Source organism: Citrus sinensis, chromosome 4, assembly GCF_022201045.2.
Source record: "Citrus sinensis cultivar Valencia sweet orange chromosome 4, DVS_A1.0, whole genome shotgun sequence".
NCBI lineage: Eukaryota > Viridiplantae > Streptophyta > Magnoliopsida > Sapindales > Rutaceae > Citrus > Citrus sinensis.
Window position 1 is genome coordinate 5,464,250 of NC_068559.1, and position 21,720 is coordinate 5,485,969.

The window sequence follows — 21,720 nt, forward strand, 5'->3', positions numbered from 1 at the left end:
TCAGATTTGATCCAATGGGTGATATGGTAACTTATGAGTTAAGGCTAGGCATATTCAACATAGTCATAATAAATGCCCATTGATTTCATTTATTGCATACAAGAAATTATATCTTCTCAAAATGCTATAATCAGAATTCCCTCCAACACAAGCATGAAAACAATTTTGTTCATTTAGGCACAAATTTTTTATTTCCTTTGTCATTTCATTTGTCAACATTGAATCGAAGATCAAATGCGAAAAAAATTCTCTAACTCGTAGTAAAATTAGTCTATTATATTCCATTTTCCATCCAATTCGATCAAGTTATGATATTTGTTCTTTTCCCCCAAAAACATCTTCTTTTTTTCTTTTTTTTTGGGCAATCGCTAGAATAATAACCTATCTTTCAAGACTCTAAAAATGAGAACAATTGATGTCATTATAGTGTTTGGTAAGGCTCAATTTCCTTGCACAAGAAAAAAGTGACAGTGATAGTGTAAGCACTCGCAAGGAATTTTGCTTCCGTTGGAAGAAATTAAGAGAAAGTTGGTAAGGTCGGTTGTGCCTGAGCCACACAAGAAAAAGCAAAATGAACCTTTTGGACAACTTATTCCTTATTCCTTGTCCACACTGCTTGCTGTTTCTTCATGTGTGTTTTTCAAAAATCTTTTAACTCCATTCCCAATCTAATAATGAGACTGATGTAATAGCAAACATATACAGTCATAAGCAAATCTTATGTAAAAGAAAAATTCAATCTCAGATATAGAATCATATGCAAAATTGTAAGTATCAAATAAGTTCAAAGATTATCTATAGATCAAATTCGAGCTGCCTTTGAGATTCAGTTCACATCTACTCGATTATGTTCCTCGAAATGAATGTCACTATTGGCTTTTGTATCATATCAATTTGTAAATATCACAGTTTGATCAAGATTTAAATTCCTTTTCTCAAAAAAGAAAAATGAAAAGGATAAAAGAAAAGAAAATAGTTTGAGAGACCCTGAAAGATTGCATGTATGGCAGAAAAACAAAATGGGAAACCTTTTGGGCGGAAAATAGGTAAGATAATCTTGATTCATTCAAGCAAAAATGAAATATTGGGATTTACATTATAGCGACTGATATAATACAAAATGCACAAATTACTCTTTGGTTTGAATCAAGGTATGCCTGGGTTAGATGCCCTGTAATCTTATAAAGAATAATCAGCTCAAACCAATATGAATACAAGCTCTATTTTCCTCGACTCTGAGGGAAAAAAGCAGTTCAGAAACTATGATCTCACTTTATCAAGCCGTGCTCTTAGCTCTTCTAGTTCTTCCTCATCATCTACACCTTCTGCGATAGCTTGTTCCTACAAAATTATGACGAACTTTAGTTGCAGTAGGGTTCTCAACAAAACCATGCAAGGAAACTAGAAAAGTAAGCAAAGTAGTTAAGCATACTTGCTGTGAGGTGCTTGCTCTCTGGGCAGGTACCCTTGACCTTTCTTTCCTGACAGCTTCTGGAAGCTGTGCAGCCGTCTCACCAGCTATTTCTGAAAGGACTTTATCAACTTTTTCTTCAGTTTCCTCTTCTATATCATCTGAATCCAATGCTGTGTCAATTGTATCATTGACCATTTCTTCAATAATTCCAGCCTGAAAACCACATTGACAATGAGTTACTGGGAATCCAGAGGCATTTTTAAACGATGTTTAACCTACACTTTGAAAGGAAGACGAAAAATCACAAAAGTACAAACAAACCAAGAATCTGTGATAGGGGAAGTAAATAAAAAGGCTCCAGTATAGTTTCCACTAGTGAAAATTCTGAATCTACATCATGTAAACTGCAAAGACTCTCTCCCTACCACGAATATCAAGCTTTCTTATTAAATCGTCAAGAGGATGCTCAGATATGCTTATCTGTTACTTGTTATTAATTATACATTCATTTTTTTTTTATTCGACATTTTTGAAAGAATACAAATCCTCAATTAATTATCGTGACAAAAGCTCCCTACGGAATATTGAAGCTGGATAAATCCTAAAGCATTATTATGACAGTTTATTTTGATAAACTCTTCAGTCTCAATAAGTAACATAAAAACCCCATCCTGACAATGATGGAAAAAGATGGACCGGTCACATTGCTGAATGTCAAAAATAAGAATACATGACATGAAATACGGAGAAGGATGTTTTCCATTCCCAAAGCATCAAAGCATCATAAAATTTAACTTGTCCGCCAGGCCAAAGGTAATAGTACCTTAGTCATTTCTTTGCTAAATTCTTGCATCGTGACAGCCACTTCTGGAGCTTTCATAAGGTTATTGACAAGCTTCATGACCTCGGTACTCTTGGACAAATGACCCACTGTACGTGCGATTGCTGCAAAATCATCCCAACACGTAAGTGCTGATGAAGCTATTTGAACGGACAAGAGAAGGGGAGGAGGAATTCCATCATAATTGTACATATGAAGGAAAACATGGAGAACAATATCACGATTTATTTATTAACAGCTATTCCTCATTTTTCACCCCATTATATCAATATTGCAGGTAAAAATACCGAAGAGCTCGTCTAAGAGATCCAACATTGGTCTAAAACCAGGTTTTTGCCACTGAAATCACATTTATAATTCCATAAACATTATAGCTGCTCTGGAATTGTTTCATTAGGTTAACATTCTGGTTTGAAACAGTTTCATTCCACATATCTGGCATGATATCGCTAGAATGACATACGTGAATGCATGTCAAGCTATGAAGTAACATACCAACACTTTCTCCAAGATGCATCGATATTGAGTTCAGTTGAGCCTTATTTTCATAAAGACGATTCACAGCTTTTCTGGACATCAAAATTTCCTTCGCAAGTGCCTGGCATATGGTAGCAGGCATGAAATGTCAAAACATTAAGAAATGAACGTAACCATAAGGTGCATAAAAAAACCTTTGGCAAAAGGAAGAGCACATCATAGCATCCCACGTGGCTAAGAACCAAGATTCTAATACAAAAATGCATAGGCTATAAGCAACTGTTTAAAATTTTGACTAGGATGCACAAGGAAGAATGCTAGCTATAAGCTTGACACTCCTGACTTCATCATATCTTCGGATAAACATCTGTCATCTTTCCCACTATTAGCATCTGGCATCATTTTTGCTATCGACAATGCTTGTTACTGTGCTGAAATCTATATTGTGGCTTCCTAATCCTAACATTCAACACCGATGAAAATCATAGGACGCTATGCAAATATATGGCAAAACAATATCAAGTAAGCAATTTTATGAATTTTCTAACAAGGCTCATAAAATGCAGCCGTAAATGAATTACCTTAGCAGAGCCCATGTCATTTCTCTTGGCAGACTCTTTAATTGATTTTTGCACATTTTTCTCCTCTCTCTGAATATCTAGAACACAACACAGCAACAATAACAACAACCCCGTATGAATTTTTTTAGCGTAAAATATCATCAAAAACACACAAACCCATCATTCAAAACACTAAATTCAACGCAACCCATGTTTCAGAATTTAAAATAATTTGAAAAAAAGAAAAGAACTTGCCTCTGATCGATCGTTCTATGTTGCGGCACTCTTGACGGAGCCTTCTTTGCCAATCTCTCAATTGCTGTTGTGGGTTTGGTTTTGGTTTTAACATACTCTTCATCTTATCCATCTCTTAATCAAACACTTATTCAAAATCTCTCGATCCCACACTAATAAAATTTCAAATTGGAAAAAAAATGTAACAATAATAAAAATAATGCTGCAAATGAACGAAGAACAACATTCAAAGGGAAAAAAAAATAGAATTGCTTAAGTCCGAAGCAGCTTTTTCTATTTCCGTATTCGATTTCCCAGATTTTTTCACTTTTTTTTTTTTTTTGGGCAGGAGAAAAGGAAAATTCTTCGAGTTGCCTTGGGCAGCCAAAACGCAGTCGTTTCACAAGTATTGTTCTGTAGTAAACCGCATTGCTTTGTGAGTTGGTCGGCAATTTTAATTTTATTTTTTTAAACCAAAAAAATAAAATATAAAAAATAGAAATACGTTTCGGTTGTTTAGGTCCATTTCCACACCATTTTAGAATTTATGTTTTAATGAGATCTTAGGTAAATTGTTTCAATCAAGCCTTCTATGGTAAAATATATCAATTAAATTTATGATAAAAATTAATCATTTAAGATCATTTTTTTCATTTCTAAAATATATAATTATTAATTAATTTTTTTCTAATTTGTTAACATATCTTTCTCAAAATGATAACATAATATAGTTGTACGTCAAAAAGAAAATTGTCAATTTAATTTTGAAAAACTTCTTTTTGCGAAAGCATTATTACCGATATTAAAAACAACTTCTTATGAACAAAGCACACAATTATTTTAGAAAAATTAAAAAAAAACCATTCAAAAATAAATAAGACAATTAAATAACAAACTAATTAAAAGGAGAATGTAAAGATAAAATATAAAAATTTAAGATGAAATCATAAATTAACTTTGATGGTTTTAAGTTTTAATCGTTAACCAATGACCATGAAAAGAAGAAAAAATAAACAAGTGATTTTTTTTTTAAATAATTATCACCGGTATTAAAAACAACAAATGATGAACAAGCACACAACGATTGTAGAAATTAAAAAAAAAAAAAAACCGATCAAAACAATAATATTTTCATAAAGCAAAAACACAACTAGAGAGCAAAACTAATTAAGAATAAAGTAGAAAGATAAAACCAGAAAATTTGATGTGGAATCATGAATAACTTCGATGATTTGTAACTTTAAGTAGTGTCTCATGGCTGTAGAAAGTATAAAAAATAAACAGGTAATTCTTTTTTTTTTTAAGTAATGTGTTTATTGTGCCATTGTTTTATGAGAAAATATTGTTAACGGAGAAGTTTAATTTTTTTTTAAACAAAGGTTTAAAAGGAATAAATAATGTTTTAATTAAAATTTATTAATTTAACGTTTCATAGAGATTTTATAGGGATTAGAATTATTAATACTAAATAGACTTCCTATGAGTTTTGATAATTTATCCAGGAAAAGATAATTACAAAGCAAAAATAAAATAAAAATTAATAAAGATACAATCATGATTGAGATAGCTATAAATTAAGAATTTATATCTTTTAAAATACAAAATAATATATTCAACATAAATATGAGGCCTTAATCTATAATGGTCATAAGCAAATGCTTAAGTTGCATAGGGGAAGAGCTACTCCTGAAAATAAATTATAAAATAAATTACAAATACTTACCTCATGTTTTCTAAAACTTTACTCCACTTTTTCTTGTTTGAAGGTAATCCTTTTTTATTGCAAACGATTTATAGTGATCTTCTCTCTTAATTTCAATCTTTAATATTTTTCATCTTCTAAGTTTCTTCATCCAACCGATTTCGTCATCTTTCACTCTCGTCAAAATCAGGCAATTTTCTATATCTTTTTTTTTTTTTTTTTGCTCAACCGAAAATTCTCTCTCATCTCGCTATGTATTTTTTCATTTTAATCTTGTTTTATTTGTCATACAATTGTTTTTCTTATCTTTATTTGTAGGAAGTACATAGTTATAGGTTAATTTTTTTCTTTTTCTTTTTTATTGTCTTTTTTTTTCTATATATTTTTGTTCTTCACACACGATATATGTTTTTATCTCAAATCTTTAGGGAAATATGGAAACACAACATATTTATGTGGCTTTGTACTAATATTTATAGATTTACATACATTGTGAATTACATGTGTAATCTTGTTTAAATCACATATATTGTAATATTTATCTTAATTATAGTTTAAAAACAATAACAATGTTAACTTTTTATTAATATTAATACTAAATTATTTAACAAATGTTTGTTTATGTATTCATAAAATTTATAATTTGTTTAATTAAAGGAGGTTAACTAAACAAAATTTATAGCATTAGTTAAAAAAAATTACTTTTTAACTATAAGTATGAACTAAATGTTTAGTAAAAACTGTTTTTGAAAATGGTACTACTAAATAATACTCATTGTTTTTACCTTTTTCAATTGTGTTCATTAAAACATACTACTATTTTCAGTTTTTAAATAATTGATACAGGTATTTTTATTTCTTTTGAAATTTAAACTCAGTGATACATGGATTTCTCCAAAATCAATTTAATGATCTCTTGTCTTTTGGCAAGTTTGTTTCGTCTTGTCTCTCTAACAAGTTAGATTGGAACTAGCTAGTCGTGGCTTTCTCTTACTTTTACCGTCCCTGCATCTTTGTTCTTTCGATGTTTGGTTCAAGTAGTCGAGGAGCTGCTGACTTACAGAGCGAATGTGCACGTTTGACACTTGATGAAGAGGAGGAGGGTGGACTTGAGGTGGCTGGAGAGGAGGCCGTAGATAATGGAAGAATTAAAGTAGACTCACGGTTTTGTCTTGTGGGACATTTCCTAACGGATAAGGTGATCAACTTTGTTGCAATGAAGAACACCATGGCAGCCTTGTGGAGGCCGAGAAAGGGTGTTTGCATCAAGGACCTATCTTCTACACTATTCTTGTTTCAATTCTTTCATGAAGTCGATGTAAGGAGGATTCTCGATTCTATACCGTGGACATTTGATCAACACATTCTGCTTGTCCACAGACTAGGTGCTGATGAGCAACCTCAAAATGTTCCTTTGTTCCACACTACCTTTTGGATCCAAGTTCACAATATGCCACTGGGCTTCTAGTCTGAAAGAATCTTGCAAAATATTGGCAACTACATAGGTTTGTTTCTAGAGTCGGACGAGAATAATCTCAAAGGTGTTTGGCCAAATTACATGCGCCTGAGGTAATCTCTCAATGTAAGGAAGCCTCTCAAACGTCGAATGCATTTGAAACGAACATGAGGGGATTGATTTTGGGTGGATTTCAAATACGAACGACTCAATGTGTTTTGCTTCATCTGCAGCCTTTTAGGCCACACCGAGCGCAACTGTCCTACCTTGTATGATTCCATAGAAAGTAATGCTGCTAGACCCTATGGTATATGGATGAAAGCACCCCTTAAGCGTGGTATGATGAACTCCGGTGAGCGGTGGCTGAGGTCAGAGCCACCAAGGATGGAGGAAGGCATCCCTGGTAATTGCCCAAAATCCGGAGTTGTTACGATAATGGGTGAGAATGAGGCCACAAAATCTGCGAATGATGGGAGTAAATTTTGTGAGAAAGAGAAAATAGATAGGTATGGGCCTATTGGTTTGGAACTACCTAATTCTGACATAGCTTGTAGCCAAATGGGAATTAATGGCAAGGATTTGGGTGCCTCTGCTAGTGGCATGGCTTCAATAAAAGTAATTGAAACTAGCTACGACTCACAATTAATCATCTCCGATGCGAAGCGTAGAAGATCGAATAATGGGTCGTTTTTAATAGTGGGTCAAGAAGAGATGGATATTTCGACCAGGTTGGAGAATGTAAATGATCCAAAAAAGGGACCAGCGGTGGGACCTGTAAACCAGGCCCACCGAGACAAATGAGTTGCCTAAGCTGGAACTGTCGTGGTTTAGGCCACCCACGCACAGTTCAGGTTCTTGTAGAGCTGGCCAAGCAGCATAATCATGCTTTTATTTTTCTAATGGAAACGTTGTGTCATAAGGATAAGTTAGATAAGCTGAAAATTCAGCTGGGTTACGTTGGTTTGTTTGTGGTGGAAAAGGTTGGCCGGAGTGGTGGGCTAGCTTTATTTTGGAAGCCTAATTATAAGGTTCAGCTTCTTAAGTTTGGGAAAACTTTTATTGACATGGCTGTAGGGAATTCTGAGGGGAAGCAATGGCAAGTCACGGGCTTCTATGGCTTCCTTGAGTCTACCCGTCGCCGAGAATCTTGGAACTTGATGCGTTCTCTTGCTTCTTCTTCCTCTTCACCTTGGGTGTGCATTGGTGATTTTAATGACCTCCTCCACTCAAGGGAGAAGCTGGGGAAGCATGTTCACCCGAATTGGAAGCTGCATGGTTTTCAGGAAGCCGTAGCGGATTCGGGGCTCTTCGACTTGGGCATGAGTGGGTATCAATTCACTTGGGAGCACTCTTGGGGGTCTGAAGATTGGGTTGAGGAGAGGATTGATCGTGCCCTTGCTTCTAATTCCTGATTTCATCTCTTCCCGAAAGCTAAGGTTAATAGTTTGGAAGCTTCTTACTCTGATCATCTCCCGATCTTTCTTGACCCTGCTCGAGTGGTGAGTTCTCCGAGGAATAAGAAGTTTCGGTTTGAGAATAATTGGCTTCGCGAGTCTGATTGCATAGAGATTGTGATGGATAGTTGGGTTTCGTCAGTTGGGATGCCCCTTCAAAACAAAATCGATTCTTGTGGTTCTGCTTTTTTTGTTGGGGCAGCCATTTCTCACGGGACTTTCGAGCTCGCATTTTGGATTGTAAGAAGAAAATAGCTTCGTTGCGAGGTACTCGTGATTCCGCTAGTGTGGACTGTTTTTTCGAAACTCGTAAACGCTACAACGAATTACTCCACAACCATGAGATCTTTTGGAAACAGAGGGCAAAATCCATTTGGCTTAGAGAAGGGGATATGAACTCGAGATATTTTCGTGCCATGGCTTCAGCTCGGAAGAAGTAAAATACAATTGGAAAGCTTCGAAATGCCCAGGGACAGTAGTGTACTACTCCGGAAGACATCAACGAGGTAATCGCCAATTACTTCACTCAGATCTTCTCCTCTGAAGGTGGCCCTTGTAATGAGGCCCTCTAGTGGGTTGAGCTAAAGATTTTAGCTGAGCAGAACCTTACTCTTCTAGAGCCCTTTAGTACAGCAGATGTCCGAGCAGCCATTTTTAGCATGCATCCAGATAAGTCTCCTGGTCCAGATGGTATGAACCCCGCCTTTTTTCAAAATTTTTGGTCTATTGTTGGTGGTGATGTCTCTTCTGCTTGCTTGAATTTTATTCACCAATGTGTGTTCCCTGCTGGTTTGAATGAGATCCTTCTGATCTTGCTTCCTAAAAATCCCAACTCGGATTATATTACTGAGTTTCATCCTATAGCGTTATGTAATGTTATCTATAAAATTGTTGCTAAAATGTTAGCTAGTCGGCTTAAGTTAGCCTTGGGGTCTATTATTTCAAAGTCCCAAAGTGCTTTCATTCTGGGTAGATCTATCACTGATAATGTTATGATTTCAGCTGAGGTTATGCACTATCTAAAGAGGAAAAGATAGGGTAGGGAAGGGGATGCAACTCTTAAAATTGACATGTCAAAAGCCTATGATAGAATCGAGTGGAACTTTTTGTCTTCTATTATGCTCAAGATGGGATTCAACCCTGATTTTGTTAATCTGATTATGCTATGTTTGTCCACCGTAACCTACAAAATCTCTCGCGATGGGTCGGAAATAGGCCCCATTGTTCCTAGTCGTGGTCTTCGGCAAGGGGATCCGTTATCGCCTTATCTTTTCATTATTTGTGCTCAAGGACTTAGCTCTCTCATCAATCACTACGAGGGAGCATGTATGCTTCATGGGATTAGAATTGCTCGGGGGGCTCCATGCCTTACTGACCTATTTTTTGCTGATGACTGCTTCATTTTCTTCAAAGCTAATGATCAAGAGGCCCGCGTAATGAAGGCTGCCTTATCTTTGTATGGGGCTGCTTCGGGTCAGAGAGTCAATTTCAATAAGTCCTTTATTTCCTTTAGTGCTGATACTAACAAAGTGGTTGCGCTTTCGATTTGCAGCCTCCTTGGGGTTCAGGGCACTGTCAACCATGGCAATTATTTGAGGATTCCCTCTTTTATTGGCAGAAGTAACTCTGCTGTTTTTAACTACATCCGAGAGAGAGTTTGAAAGCGGCTGCAGGGGTGGAACCAAAAGTTACTGTCAAGAGCAGGCAAAGAAATTCTTCTTAAGACAGTAGCTCAAACTTTGCCCAACTATGTGATGAACATTTATCTCCTGCCCATGGAGCTGTGTAGAGAGATAGAGAGAATGATGAACTCCTTTTGGTGGGGCAGAAAAAGGCATGGTAGTGGGGGTATTATATGGATGAAATGGGACAGGATGTGTAAACCAAAGACTCATGGGGGCATAGGCTTTAAAAGATTGCATTTGTTCAATATTACAATGCTTGGTAAATAAGGCTGGCGTCTCCTAACCAAACCCAATATTCTGGTAGCTCGACTTTTTAAGGCTAGGTACTACCCCAACACTTCGTTTACGGAGGCTCGGCTGGGAAGCAATCCTAGCTATTTTTGGAGATCTATTTTGGCTGCTCATTAGGCCATCCTTCGAGGTAGTCGTATTCAAATTGAAGGGGGTCGGCAAATTGTTATCGGAAGTGCCCCTTGGTTACCAGGCAAGGACAACAGCTTCATCTCTTCTACCTTACCTGTAAATATCACCTCTGTAACAGTTGACAGCCTCATAGTACCTAACCAGCGAAGATGGGACTATGATGTTGTGGATGATACCTTCAACATCAGGGACCGAGACCTCATTTTCCAAATTCCTCTCGGCTCAAGGCCGGATGATGATATTTGGTTTTGGCTGTCTGACTCCAAAGGTCTGTACACGGTTAAAAGCTGCTACCGAATGCTAGACTTTATGCTCTCTCCCCCAGCAGCAGCGCTTGGCGTAAATTATGGCATCTCCATGTTCCAGCAAAAGTTAAAAACTTCATCTGGCGAGCAATGGCCAATGTCATCCCAACTTCAGGCAACCTTTTGCAGCGTCGAGTTGAGGTACAAGCTTTCTGCCCCATATGTCACTCTTCTTCAGAATCTATTTACCATATCTTGGTGACTTGCCATTTTGCTAAAACCTGCTGGATTTCCTCTGTTATTGGCTTCAATGGGAGTTGCTTGAACTTTGTTCATTGGTTGGAGGATTTGTTTGCCCGCTGTAATTTAGATGAGTGTAGTTTGGCTGCTATGATTTGTTGGGGCTTGTGGTTGAATAGAAATAACAAAGTCTAGAAAGGAGTCAATGGGAGGGTCCAATCTATGTTGAATGTAGCTGGACAAAGTTTTTTTTTTTTGGCAGCAAGCTCGTAAGAGTGGTTTTTTTCTCCCTCTAGTGCCTGATTCTTCAGCTCATGGCTCTGTTTGCTGGAAAAAGCCTTGTGCTAGGTGGCATAAATGCAATGTTGATGCAACTTTAGTTAGATCAAGAGGTTTCATAAGTTTCGGGGCTGTAATTCGGTCAGCTGGGGGTGATTTTATCGCGGCAAAAAGCGACATCCTTCCTAGTAGATTCGACCCTCGTGAAGCTGAAGCTATCGGTGTTAAGGAAGCTCTCAGTTGGCTTAAGAAATTTTCTTTCAAGTCTGTTGTTTTAGAGATGGATAGCTTACTAGTCTTTAATGCTTTACATGATAAGTTTTATTATCCAAATGGTTTTGGCACTATTATTGCTAATTGTAGAGCCTTGGCTCAGTCCTTAGGAGAAGTGGCTTTCTCTTTTGTTCGTAGATCTGCGAACTCCGCTGCCCACACTGTTGCTTGGGTGGGGAGTTCTATGTCAGGTTCGGGAGAGTGGAGTCTTGTTCCTCCTCCTTGGTTATGTGATTCTTTGGTTGTTTAATGCATTTCTTCCTTTAAAAAAAAAATAATTGATACAGAAAATGATACTAGATGTGCACTTAAATATTATCAAATCATATTAGATTAAATTGGATTTGACTTTTCATTAGTTTGGATTATATTGGGTTTCAATAAGTGATTGGATTTTATTGGATTGCAAAATATAAAATCAATATATGATGGATTGCACTTGAATTTGATAAAATCTAATGGATTTTAACTATTGAACACCCTACTACAAAGGTTTATTTATATGATCGAAGTTTATTATGTTGTTATCTTCACTATAATCATAATCATAGTTTTGATTGTAATTAATAGTTGTGATGTAAAGTAAAAATTTTATTGCAATTACTATCAAAATTGTGTAACATATTTATTGAATGGTAAAATTATAAAACTCATCATCTAATAGATAAGTGACCCATAGTAGTTGGGATAATTGAAACTCCAATATTTGATTTGCTCATATTTTTTCTATTTTTACAATTAAAATTGTAATTCTTATTATTCCATATAATTGTTAAAAAATAACACTTTTATTAAAACTACGTGGAATTCAACAAAATAAATGACATGTCGTTTACATAAAAAATAAAATGACACCTTTTCAGCCAAATATTCTTAAGTCAAATGACATGATGTTTTCAATTAAAACATAAACAACGAGTCAGAAATAGGATATGCTACACATATTATTTTCGCATGTCGGTTAAGTGAGTGAAATAAATGATATGATATTTACCTTATTATCTTTGAAATGACATATCATCTTCTAAAAAATCTACAAACGACGCATAATTTTCCATACACGTCTCCTTTATATTTAACTATCTGAAAAAAATAAAACCTTATTTTCCCAAAAAATTAAAACCTAATTTTGTATAAGTGTTAAATATATAATAATAATAATAATAATAATAATAATAATAATAATAATAATAATACAGAGTACAATTAAAAAGTATTCAAATTTCATTTTTTTTCAACCATAAGATGATAAAAAAAACACAAGTCATGGAATGTGAAAGAAGTCGATATATTGCTTTTTTTTATAATGGTTAGTAATTAGAACTTGAAGTGTAATTGACGATTTTTATTTTAATCAAAATGTTTGTATCAGATCGAATTAAATTGGATTTTACTTCCACTTGTTTGGATTATATTGGATTTCAATAAATGATTGGATCAAATTGAATCTAAAATATAAAATCTAAGATAAAATGGATTGGGCTTGGAATTGATAATCTAATGAATTTTAACCATTGAACCTCTTAACTACACAGGCTTATTTATATGACAAAAGTTCATTATCTTTTGAGCGTCACTATAATCATAATTATATTTTTAATTGCAATTAATAGTTAGTTGTAATTTGCAATTGTTATTGCAATTACTATTAAAATTGAGTAACATGTCTATTGGAATTGGAAATAAGCAATTTTCAAATTATAAACTCATCTTCTAATAAATGAGTGATCTACAACAATTAGGATTTAAATTATGACTACAATTTTTTATTCACTTGTATTTTTTTTAAATTACAATTTTAGTGACTATTATTTCATGTAATTGTTAAAAAAAAGAACACTCTTATTAAAATCTTGTGAAATTCAATATAAAAGACGACGCGTTATTTATGAAGAAAACAGAGAGATGTCATATCATCTAACTGTTAGAAGTATGAACAACATGACATATTTGCTAAGACATAAACAACAAGTCATCAATATTATGCACCGACGCAAACTATTTTTGCTTATTGGTGAATGCATTGGATGACCTAAGTGTCATGTCGACTTTATTCAAAATCTCAAAATGACGAGTCATCTTTCATAAACGTCACCCTTAATTTAACTCTCTAAAAGAATAAAGTCTTTTTTTCCTAAAAACATATCTATTGGATTGTAAATAAGCAATTTTCAAACTATAAAACTCATCATCAAATAGATGAGTGACTCGTAATAGTTGAAACTGAAATTAAAACTCAAATGTTAGATTCACTTGCATTTTTTTTATACAATTATAATATTAATGATTATTGTTAATTGTAATTTTTTTTAAAAAAATTATTAAAATCATGTAGAATCGAACATAGTAGACGACGCTTCATTTGTCAAGAAATCGAACAGACGTCATGTCGTCTACATTTATTGCCAAGCATCTTGAGAAATAGGATTATATATGTATAATATATGTCGGATTCTTGTAATCATCCGGCCTGCGTTCGCCCTATTTTTTCTTTTGTAATATTGGTTTTTGAAACAAATTCACGAAGTCGAATAAGTTCATCTCACTTTTGCTTATAGGTACATAAATTAGTTAGGACATTGTAAGAATCTTGATTTCCTCAAGGAAAGTCTCAGAGAGTTGAAATTGAGCTGGATACAACAATGTCTTTTTCTTAAAATTCCTGTCAAAATGAAGAATTTAGAACTTCAAAGAGGAAAATGGAAGAAAATATCCTGACTAATCAGTGATCGTTAATCAAAATAGTACATTTAACCCTTGTAATACTAAATTAGATAAAAATTGAAGAATCAGCTACGCGAAATTGGATTGTGTACCAAGTCATAAAATGTTCAGCACTTTGAACTGTTAAACCATTCCCCATCTCCCTACTTGAATGCCGTAATGTTAACCTAGTCGAATAGTCCTTGATCATGCCAAATATCAACCAAAAAGTCGACCATCTCCTGCAACACCCACCCACAAATGAAGTGACATGAGAAATTCATCAAGAACTATGAGCCGTAATGGACGCACTTTCTGATTGCAGAGAAAAGAAATCAGTAATAAAAATCAGTGAAGGTGTGTATCGCTGTGGACATAAACTTACAGGTAAAGGGATTGGCTCAGGGAAAGGCCGGTTACTCAAGAGAAGCTCTTCATATGTTGTCGACCAGCTGCAACCAAAAATTGTTGAAGTTATTTTGAACCCACAATTCATAGAACAGCATGGAAATATAAGCTCAAGGCACATCCAAACAAGAGAGAAGGTAATGTCCGATTTTACATCCATGAGTGGGAAGAGAGGAGTTCCTATTCGAGGGCCAAGAGGACAATTGGTAGCCGCTAAAAGCTGCAGCTACTTACAGTAAACTGTTTCCAGGCACAAAAATTATATAGAAAATAACCATAATTATACCTTATTATTGGATCCTTGTCCATTCTTTGTGGCCGTTGAGATTGATCCCCCACCCACTTTCTTCTATTCTCATGCCAAGCAAGTTCAGCTACACAAGACATTCAAAGAAAATAATTGAGATCGTAAAATAAGTACAAAGGAAGATCACAAACCAAAAAATGTACTTTCAAAATGGTTACAAAACAAGGCAGAAAAATATATATGATACAATCATTCAACTCGATATTGCATCTTGATTTGCTTTTTGCCAAAACCCACTGAGCTCAGAATGTTTACTTATCATTGAACTTTTCAGAAATAATTATAAAACAAATATAGGTCTGCACACATAAATTTCTTAGTAGATAGACATCTTGAAACTGCAATTTTCATGATGATAGTTTCTGATAATGGAGCTAAAGTAATTCAGTTGGTTATGTTTGGGTTACATTCTGCAAGGCTGCAGTTAACACCTACAACATTTTGGACCCTTTCAATACAATTATGTCTATATTCAAGGGAGCTACAAACACCAGTAAGTAAATGACAATAAATGGAAAGAGTGGCTAAACTGAGACTTTCAGTTGTTATATTTGGAAATCTTGAGAACTCTCAATATTGCCTCAGGAAAAGATGTTGGATTGAATTAACAGTAAATAATATCAAGAGCGACTTACCATGATTAACAAACACAGAAGTGTCTGCATTCTTCTCCATTGACATATTTCTTTCATTGGCAGATGCAGAATAATCTATAGATTTCTTCTCATTGGAATGGGAACTTCTAGCATTGACATCCATCTTCTCAAAACAGAAAGACCATTCCCTTCTGCAATGACACAATAAATGATAACAAGCGCTCCTTTCTGCAAGATCCTTCAATTTTCTGCTAAAAGATATGGCCACTTTGACTGTTGCAAGATCCTTCAATTTTCTGTTAAAAGATATGGCCACTTTGATTGTTGCAAGACTTCCAGAAAGCTACTGCTCAGCATAAAACAATTCTTCTGTGCGGTAAAAAGATAAAAATGGAGACCAGTGAAAAGTAATTAATCAGTACCAAGTTTGCTCCATAAACTAAAAATAATAGTTCTACTCGCTAAGAAGAAGTGAGAAATTGTCTATCACATCAATTCTTATATCATAGTCGGCTTTTACCTTAACCATATTGGTAAATTATCAAGACCTATTTGAATCTCCTAAATCATGCCCCAATCTAAGTGCAAGACTCCAAAAATATGTTATAAGCCCTACAAAACAACATTGTTCATAACAGTTGGCTTCTTCAAACTGGTAATTGCCAACTTTTTTTCAAAAAAAAAAAAAAAATTCCCCGTTTCAGGCCAAAAGCATAAAAAATTTTACCAAAAACAACAGTAATATAGTTCATAAGTAAATGCTAACTTTAGTCATAGTTTTATTTGGCATGAGCAAACTGTCGGCGCTTGTATAATAATCTCAAATTATATTCTTACATCTACAATTGAAAGAAAATTTGGATACCAAGGCTGGTAGGTAACTCAAACTTTAATCTAAAACAGAAATTCTCAAGCCGCATGTCTATGACAATTTAAACATGCCTTGAATGTCAATAAAACTACTCTATCATACAATTATCTATATCCTCTAATCTATTACCCCTCGACCTGTTCATTATAGTTTCTGTAGCCATGTAACACCACATCTATAAATGCATAGTTTCTAGGGATCTTCACTAAAGAATTGGAACCTTGCAACTGCCTGTCAACCTCTCAACTTAAAAGGTTGTAAGCTACAATTTTTCCCAATTCCTAGTCAATCTTGTTAATAACAATTATGAGCACAGGCACTGATGCCGTAATCTAGCTAGATTCATTGTAGCATAAGTTCCTCTCCATCTTGTGAACAACCATACGATTCAGCACAAACTAAAAAATGAAACAATTATTATCCTTGATTAAAATTAAACATAAAAGACCAAAATCATCCCCGCACCCAGATAATCTCCCCTAAATCACTTTGTACCTAGATCTAGACAGACCTTCTTACAGTAAAACCAAGCTTCCGACTACTAACACTTCTTCAACAACACCAAAGAAACTAGATCCCGTACTCGTCGGTGACACATCCTCTTCATTTTACATAAACCCACATAATGTTATAACCTACGCTAAGTATTTCTCTATGGACATTGCACCAAAATCACCCTTTCGTTGAAAATCCATAAACAAAGAACAAATGCAAGAATCAATCCCCTGCCCTCCAGAATCCAATACATCAAATTCTAACTGCCCACTGCGTAGCTCAAAATTAGATCTTAAGATCCCCTATTTTCCGTCCACACTTTTCACCCGACATTAAACTTGACAATTCATTTTTTTTCCCCACTCATTTCTTTAAACTTAAAATAACAACATCCACAAAACAAGAAAACCAATAACACTTGTTAATAGCGCAATCGATAAGTAAGAAAATTAAACCCACTCAGACTCAAATTACACCCTAAAAAAATACGTTCTTCTCTAAGTATTGCAATGCATTTGGGGCAATAAAACAGAAAAACAAACCAAACCTATTTGAGAATCAAAAGATTCAAGCACAAACATATTAAAAAGGAAATCAAGAAATGATAGAAAAAGAAAATAGAAACTGAAATGAAATGTTCGGAGCCATACCTGCTGTGGGCAATATACAACAGCAACAACTCAAAATTGTTCCATCAAAGAGATTATCACAAAATGCAAAATTAGATTTTGATACTCCCTACCAAATGGGGTGTTAGTTGATATTAATACAAGTCAATTTTTTTCCTTTCTTTTTTTGTATTTTACTTTAAATGCTTCCCGTTGTTTTGTTCGCTTCTCGTTCCAGTTCCCGGTTTCTGTTTTTCCTGTTTTCTGTTTTTCACTTTCTCTCTCTCTCTCTCTTGCCAGTCGACGTGGAATTGATTTGGAGTGGCCTTGGATAAGCTGTTTATCCGCTAAATGACTGTTATGCCCTCCACTTACCTGGATATTATTGGTAGTGGATGGGTATTTTCGAAAATTAGTCGTCTCTTATTAGGTGAACACAATTGACCGAGAAAATGGTAGCACAATTCCTTTCCAACTAGAAAAATCGTAAAATTTTAATTAAAATTTTTCGATCGAGTTGGTTATTCAGGTTCTATCACTGACCAACACGTGGCTTGATGATTATGTTATAAAATTATTTGCGAAGATTAAAAATGGGATAATCTAAACCTACTTTTATAAATAATTTAATTGGCTACCAATCACCAGCACCCGACCTTAGCTCAGTTGGCAGAGCGGAGGACTGTAGTTGGAAATCACCAATAGCCATCCTTAGGTCGCTGGTTCGAATCCGGCAGGTCGGAGTTTTTGTTTTTGTTTTTCCTTTTAATTAAAATAATTTTTTTATTCAAATGTTATTTAAATACAATTTTATTTATTTATTTGTTTATTATTATTATTATTTTGCTTTCTAGATACTTAAAATTCCAATGGCCATTTCAATTCAATTTAGTGTAGTACACTTTGTTTTGATATTCTATTATGCTCTTCTCTTGGTTTGTATTTTTAATTAGTTCTTTTAAGAGTTTTAATGATTTTTATCCACTGACTTATAAAAATATTGCATTTTTAATATAAACCTTATTGATAATATGTTTATATTATCTTTTTTTTTTGCTTTCTAGATACTTAAAATTCCAATGGCCATTTCAATTCAATTTAGTGTAGTACGCTTTGTTTTGATATTCTATTATGCTCTTCTCTTGGTTTGTATTTTTAATTAGTTCTTTTAAGAGTTTTAATGATTTTTATCCACTGACTTATAAAAATATTGCATTTTTAATATAAACCTTATTGATAATATGTTTATATTTTGTCACAACATATAAATAGTATTGAATTTAACTATACTTTCATTTTCTATGACGTACATTTACATTTACGTGTGCATAATACAACGATGGAATTAATAGTATAAGATACAATATCTTAAAAATGTGAATGGAGATCAAAATAAATTGCTATGGTTGTGTAATAACTTATTGGGAAAGGCTTCAAGTCCCAAGTTTTCTGCAAGGTATTGGTAGGTTGATTGAGTTGGGTGAATGCTATCCCAAAATACGAATTGTGAATGCTTTGCACAAGTTGGAGTTGTTGGATTGCATAAAAATGCTGCCTCAAAAAGTCCTGTACCGCAACACCCTCTCTTTGTTTCCACAAATCCTGTTATTTCAAGACGGGAATTTCATAAAAAATCATAAATACAAGTAATTATGCAAAAAACTGAAATTTTCTAATTGATACACTTTGATGATCTATTCTAATAAGAACATGAAGAAATTAAATGAGCTTCGATTAATGATAAAAGGATTATAATCAGTGTCAGGACTAGGCGTCGTTGGTAAAAATATTTTACAACAATTGAATTTTTCGAAAGTTTAATGTTTCCTAAGGACAACCACAAAGATCCTATGATGGGTAGTGCAAGAAATTGAAATTTTAAATTCTGCTCACAAAATTCGGGAGGCATTTGATTTACGCTTCGAAAATAACAAAAGAAACATCTCCTAATTGTGATAGAAAATTAATCGAGAATTAAATCATTTTATAGATTATATTTCGTTTCTCAAAGTTAGTTTCCTAAATGTGATTTAAGTTAAGTATTTTTTTTTGGGTTAATTTTTTTTTAAATATTTTAATAAAAAGTATTTTTAATGGACAATAACCAAACCTTTGTGGCCATCTGTATTTGAGCTTACCGTATTTTTGCGGATGCTGGATCAAGTCAATCAGTGCCTCATATATGTTTGCGTAAACGATGGTGCTTCTTGGCAGAAGTGCTTTCATTTGATTCAACAGCTTCTGAAGCTTGTGATTATAGGCTTGAGCATCTGAGTTCTGATCCTCTACGCACTTCCTTTTGAATGGATCCACATACCTCACTGTCATTTGCAATGGCAGGCATCCAATCGGAGGCAACCCAGCTACCACAATCGTACGGCAACCAAGATCATATACTTCCTGCAAGAGCACGTACATACCCACGTCGCTCACTTAATGAAACGTATTATTATATACGGTGGAATCACAATCTATCAATGAATGATTGATGATGTTTAAATGCAAGTTTAATGTGTAACATCATGTGACGATTTCGTTTATGATACGAGGTTAATATGTGTTACCTTGACAAATGATTGCAACTTGGCTAGCAAGAAATCTTGATACTCACTGATAGTGAACTGAAATTTTCTCGTGGGCAGATCATAAAAATTGAAAACTAAGTCATTAGTGCCGGCACTAACGATAACCAAAGACTCGCTGATTATTCTCTTGGCCTTTTCTTCCCCTACAATACCCTTGAGCCTAACTATATACGCTTTAAACAGCTCAATTTGCTTAGACACCAGGATGACCTTAGATGCCGCAGTTGTCAGCTCATCGAAGCCCGAGCCGGCCGACGCGAAGCTGACACCGGTAAGCAGTTCATCATTTGAGAGAGTTGGATCAAGAAACGGAGGAACAGTTTCTTTGATGCCAAGAAGTGACGCCACGAAGTCGGGCACCAGTTTTCCGTTTGAAAATCGGCCCGTGGGAATTTTCCCGGGAAAATCTTCGCCGTACGGATAGAAATTTCCCTTGAACAAAGTCTTGATGTAGTTGTTGTTTCCAGTGTCAACAGTTGAATCGCCGAACACAAGAATGGCTGAAGGGAAAGCTGAGTTGCATGTTCTGATCGTAAACATGATCAGAGTCATGATGATCAAGAAGAGGTTGGTGGATGCCATTGTTAATGATGTTAATTATGTACAGTGTAACGAGCTTGGAAATGTCAATTAATACACACTTATGACTTGCCCTAGGTGTCAAGTTATATACAATAAAATTTTCAACTTTTTTTTTTTTTTAACTTTTATTCTACTAAATTTTGGCTGAGAAGATAAGCGTTTTTTTTCTGGGTGGATTTTAATTTTGAAGTGTTGGGAGTTGGAATTCGGATTGTGGGCTGGATGTTGCTTGGTACTTATCTAATTTAAGTGCGGGTATTTTCAGAAGCTTAAGGAAACTAAAGTAATTATATAATAATCAATCAGTATATGTGTCATCCATCGATGGCCTCGCCAAGGAGTGAAGCCTTGGTGTGTGTCAGAGTCGCCAACTTAGTCTCCAAACTACTCATTGTTCTGTCAACGTCAATTTACCAAAACTTAAAAAGGCGATCACTATATTGGAGCATATCTACCGTGAAATATAAATCAATTATACTCGTAAAATAATAAATTAATAATAAAAAATTTATTATAATTTTAATCGTATGATTATAAAAAAAAGTATTCTACCTTAAAACAACTCCAACATAACCAAACCCAACTTAAAATTAATATTTTCATTATACATTGTTTGAATTTGAAGATTATGAAAAAAAAAATGAAAAAGAAAATACCACTAAAAAAGCAAATCGAACACTTGTAGAGGTGAAAAAAGAAGATCATCATCTGAATCTTTCTGAAAGTTCACACACTACAATCGTGAACGATTTAAAATAAGTTTCTATTTTTGGGGATATATATACAAAAGTTTGATTCAACCTAAAGGGTTTTTGCTTTGGGGGGTTTGTGTACTCGTGAATTACGCATTAAAACTATGATAAATGGATCGACACTGATCACATACAATTAAAAAGAACTTGCATTAAATGATTTGATCAACACATGAATGCAAGCAAATGCATTACTGTCTTTTATGTAAAAGTGGAGAAATTTTAGAATATATCTGAGGTATAAAGTTAGTCATATAATAAGTAAATAATATCATGACATGTGTGTATTTATTTTAAAAAATCATCATGTAAGTGGTGATTGTATTAAATTCAACTATATATGTCATTCATGCATTAATTGGTTGTAATACATCTGAAATATTTTACAATTTCTCGTTAGAGAGCATCCTTGATTTTAAAACTAACTACTGAGTTGGCTGTTCAGAGAGGTTTGGTTAGCGAGTGATCTCATATATATTTTCGAGAGGGTAATGCCATTGTTGACATCATGCATGGCTAATATAACGAAT

The 21,720-nt window shown here is 34.3% G+C and overlaps 3 protein-coding genes and 1 non-coding gene across 8 annotated transcripts; 1 reads left to right on the forward strand and 3 right to left on the reverse strand.

Moving 5' to 3' along the window:
* Positions 1–1,065: 1,065 nt before the first annotated feature.
* Positions 1,066–13,348, reverse strand: LOC102616042 (vacuolar protein sorting-associated protein 24 homolog 1-like). 2 transcript variants are annotated; one of them, XM_006485522.4, is made up of 7 exons: positions 13,333–13,348; positions 3,548–3,673; positions 3,314–3,390; positions 2,751–2,853; positions 2,238–2,359; positions 1,433–1,627; positions 1,066–1,341 (listed from the first exon to the last, which is right to left on the reverse strand). In XM_006485522.4, the coding sequence occupies exons 2-7, from the start codon at positions 3,657–3,659 to the stop codon at positions 1,261–1,263; spliced, it is 690 nt and encodes a 229-aa protein (XP_006485585.1). In that variant the 5' UTR covers positions 3,660–3,673; positions 13,333–13,348; the 3' UTR covers positions 1,066–1,260. The 2 variants fall into 2 exon arrangements, with proteins under 2 accessions (XP_006485585.1, XP_024956177.1); XM_025100409.2 differs by lacking the exon at positions 13,333–13,348 and having other exon boundaries at positions 3,314–3,382; positions 3,548–3,933.
* A 278-nt stretch (positions 13,349–13,626) lies between these two features.
* LOC102615251 (hypothetical protein) lies at positions 13,627–17,564 on the reverse strand. 4 transcript variants are annotated; one of them, XR_371414.4, is made up of 6 exons: positions 17,314–17,564; positions 15,337–15,666; positions 14,681–14,768; positions 14,372–14,438; positions 14,100–14,228; positions 13,627–13,945 (listed from the first exon to the last, which is right to left on the reverse strand). XR_371414.4 is itself a non-coding variant. In XM_052440305.1 (6 exons), the coding sequence occupies exons 3-6, from the start codon at positions 15,458–15,460 to the stop codon at positions 14,175–14,177; spliced, it is 333 nt and encodes a 110-aa protein (XP_052296265.1). In that variant the 5' UTR covers positions 15,461–15,666; positions 15,818–15,909; positions 17,314–17,564; the 3' UTR covers positions 13,627–14,174. The 4 variants fall into 4 exon arrangements, 3 of the variants coding, with proteins under 3 accessions (XP_052296265.1, XP_006485583.1, XP_006485582.1); XM_052440305.1 differs by adding an exon at positions 15,818–15,909 and having other exon boundaries at positions 13,627–14,228; XM_006485520.4 differs by having other exon boundaries at positions 13,627–14,228; positions 15,337–15,663.
* Positions 17,565–17,922: 358 nt separating this feature from the next.
* Positions 17,923–18,014, forward strand: TRNAY-GUA (transfer RNA tyrosine (anticodon GUA)). The gene is given in 2 exon segments: positions 17,923–17,959; positions 17,979–18,014. It is a non-coding gene; the product is annotated as a tRNA-Tyr (tRNA).
* Positions 18,015–18,550: 536 nt separating this feature from the next.
* LOC102614955 (GDSL esterase/lipase At2g30310-like) lies at positions 18,551–20,878 on the reverse strand. The gene is made up of 3 exons (XM_006485518.4): positions 19,836–20,878; positions 19,410–19,671; positions 18,551–18,873 (listed from the first exon to the last, which is right to left on the reverse strand). Exons 1-3 carry the CDS (start codon positions 20,436–20,438, stop codon positions 18,659–18,661), a joined length of 1,080 nt encoding a protein of 359 aa, XP_006485581.1. The 5' UTR covers positions 20,439–20,878; the 3' UTR covers positions 18,551–18,658.
* Positions 20,879–21,720: the final 842 nt, after the last annotated feature.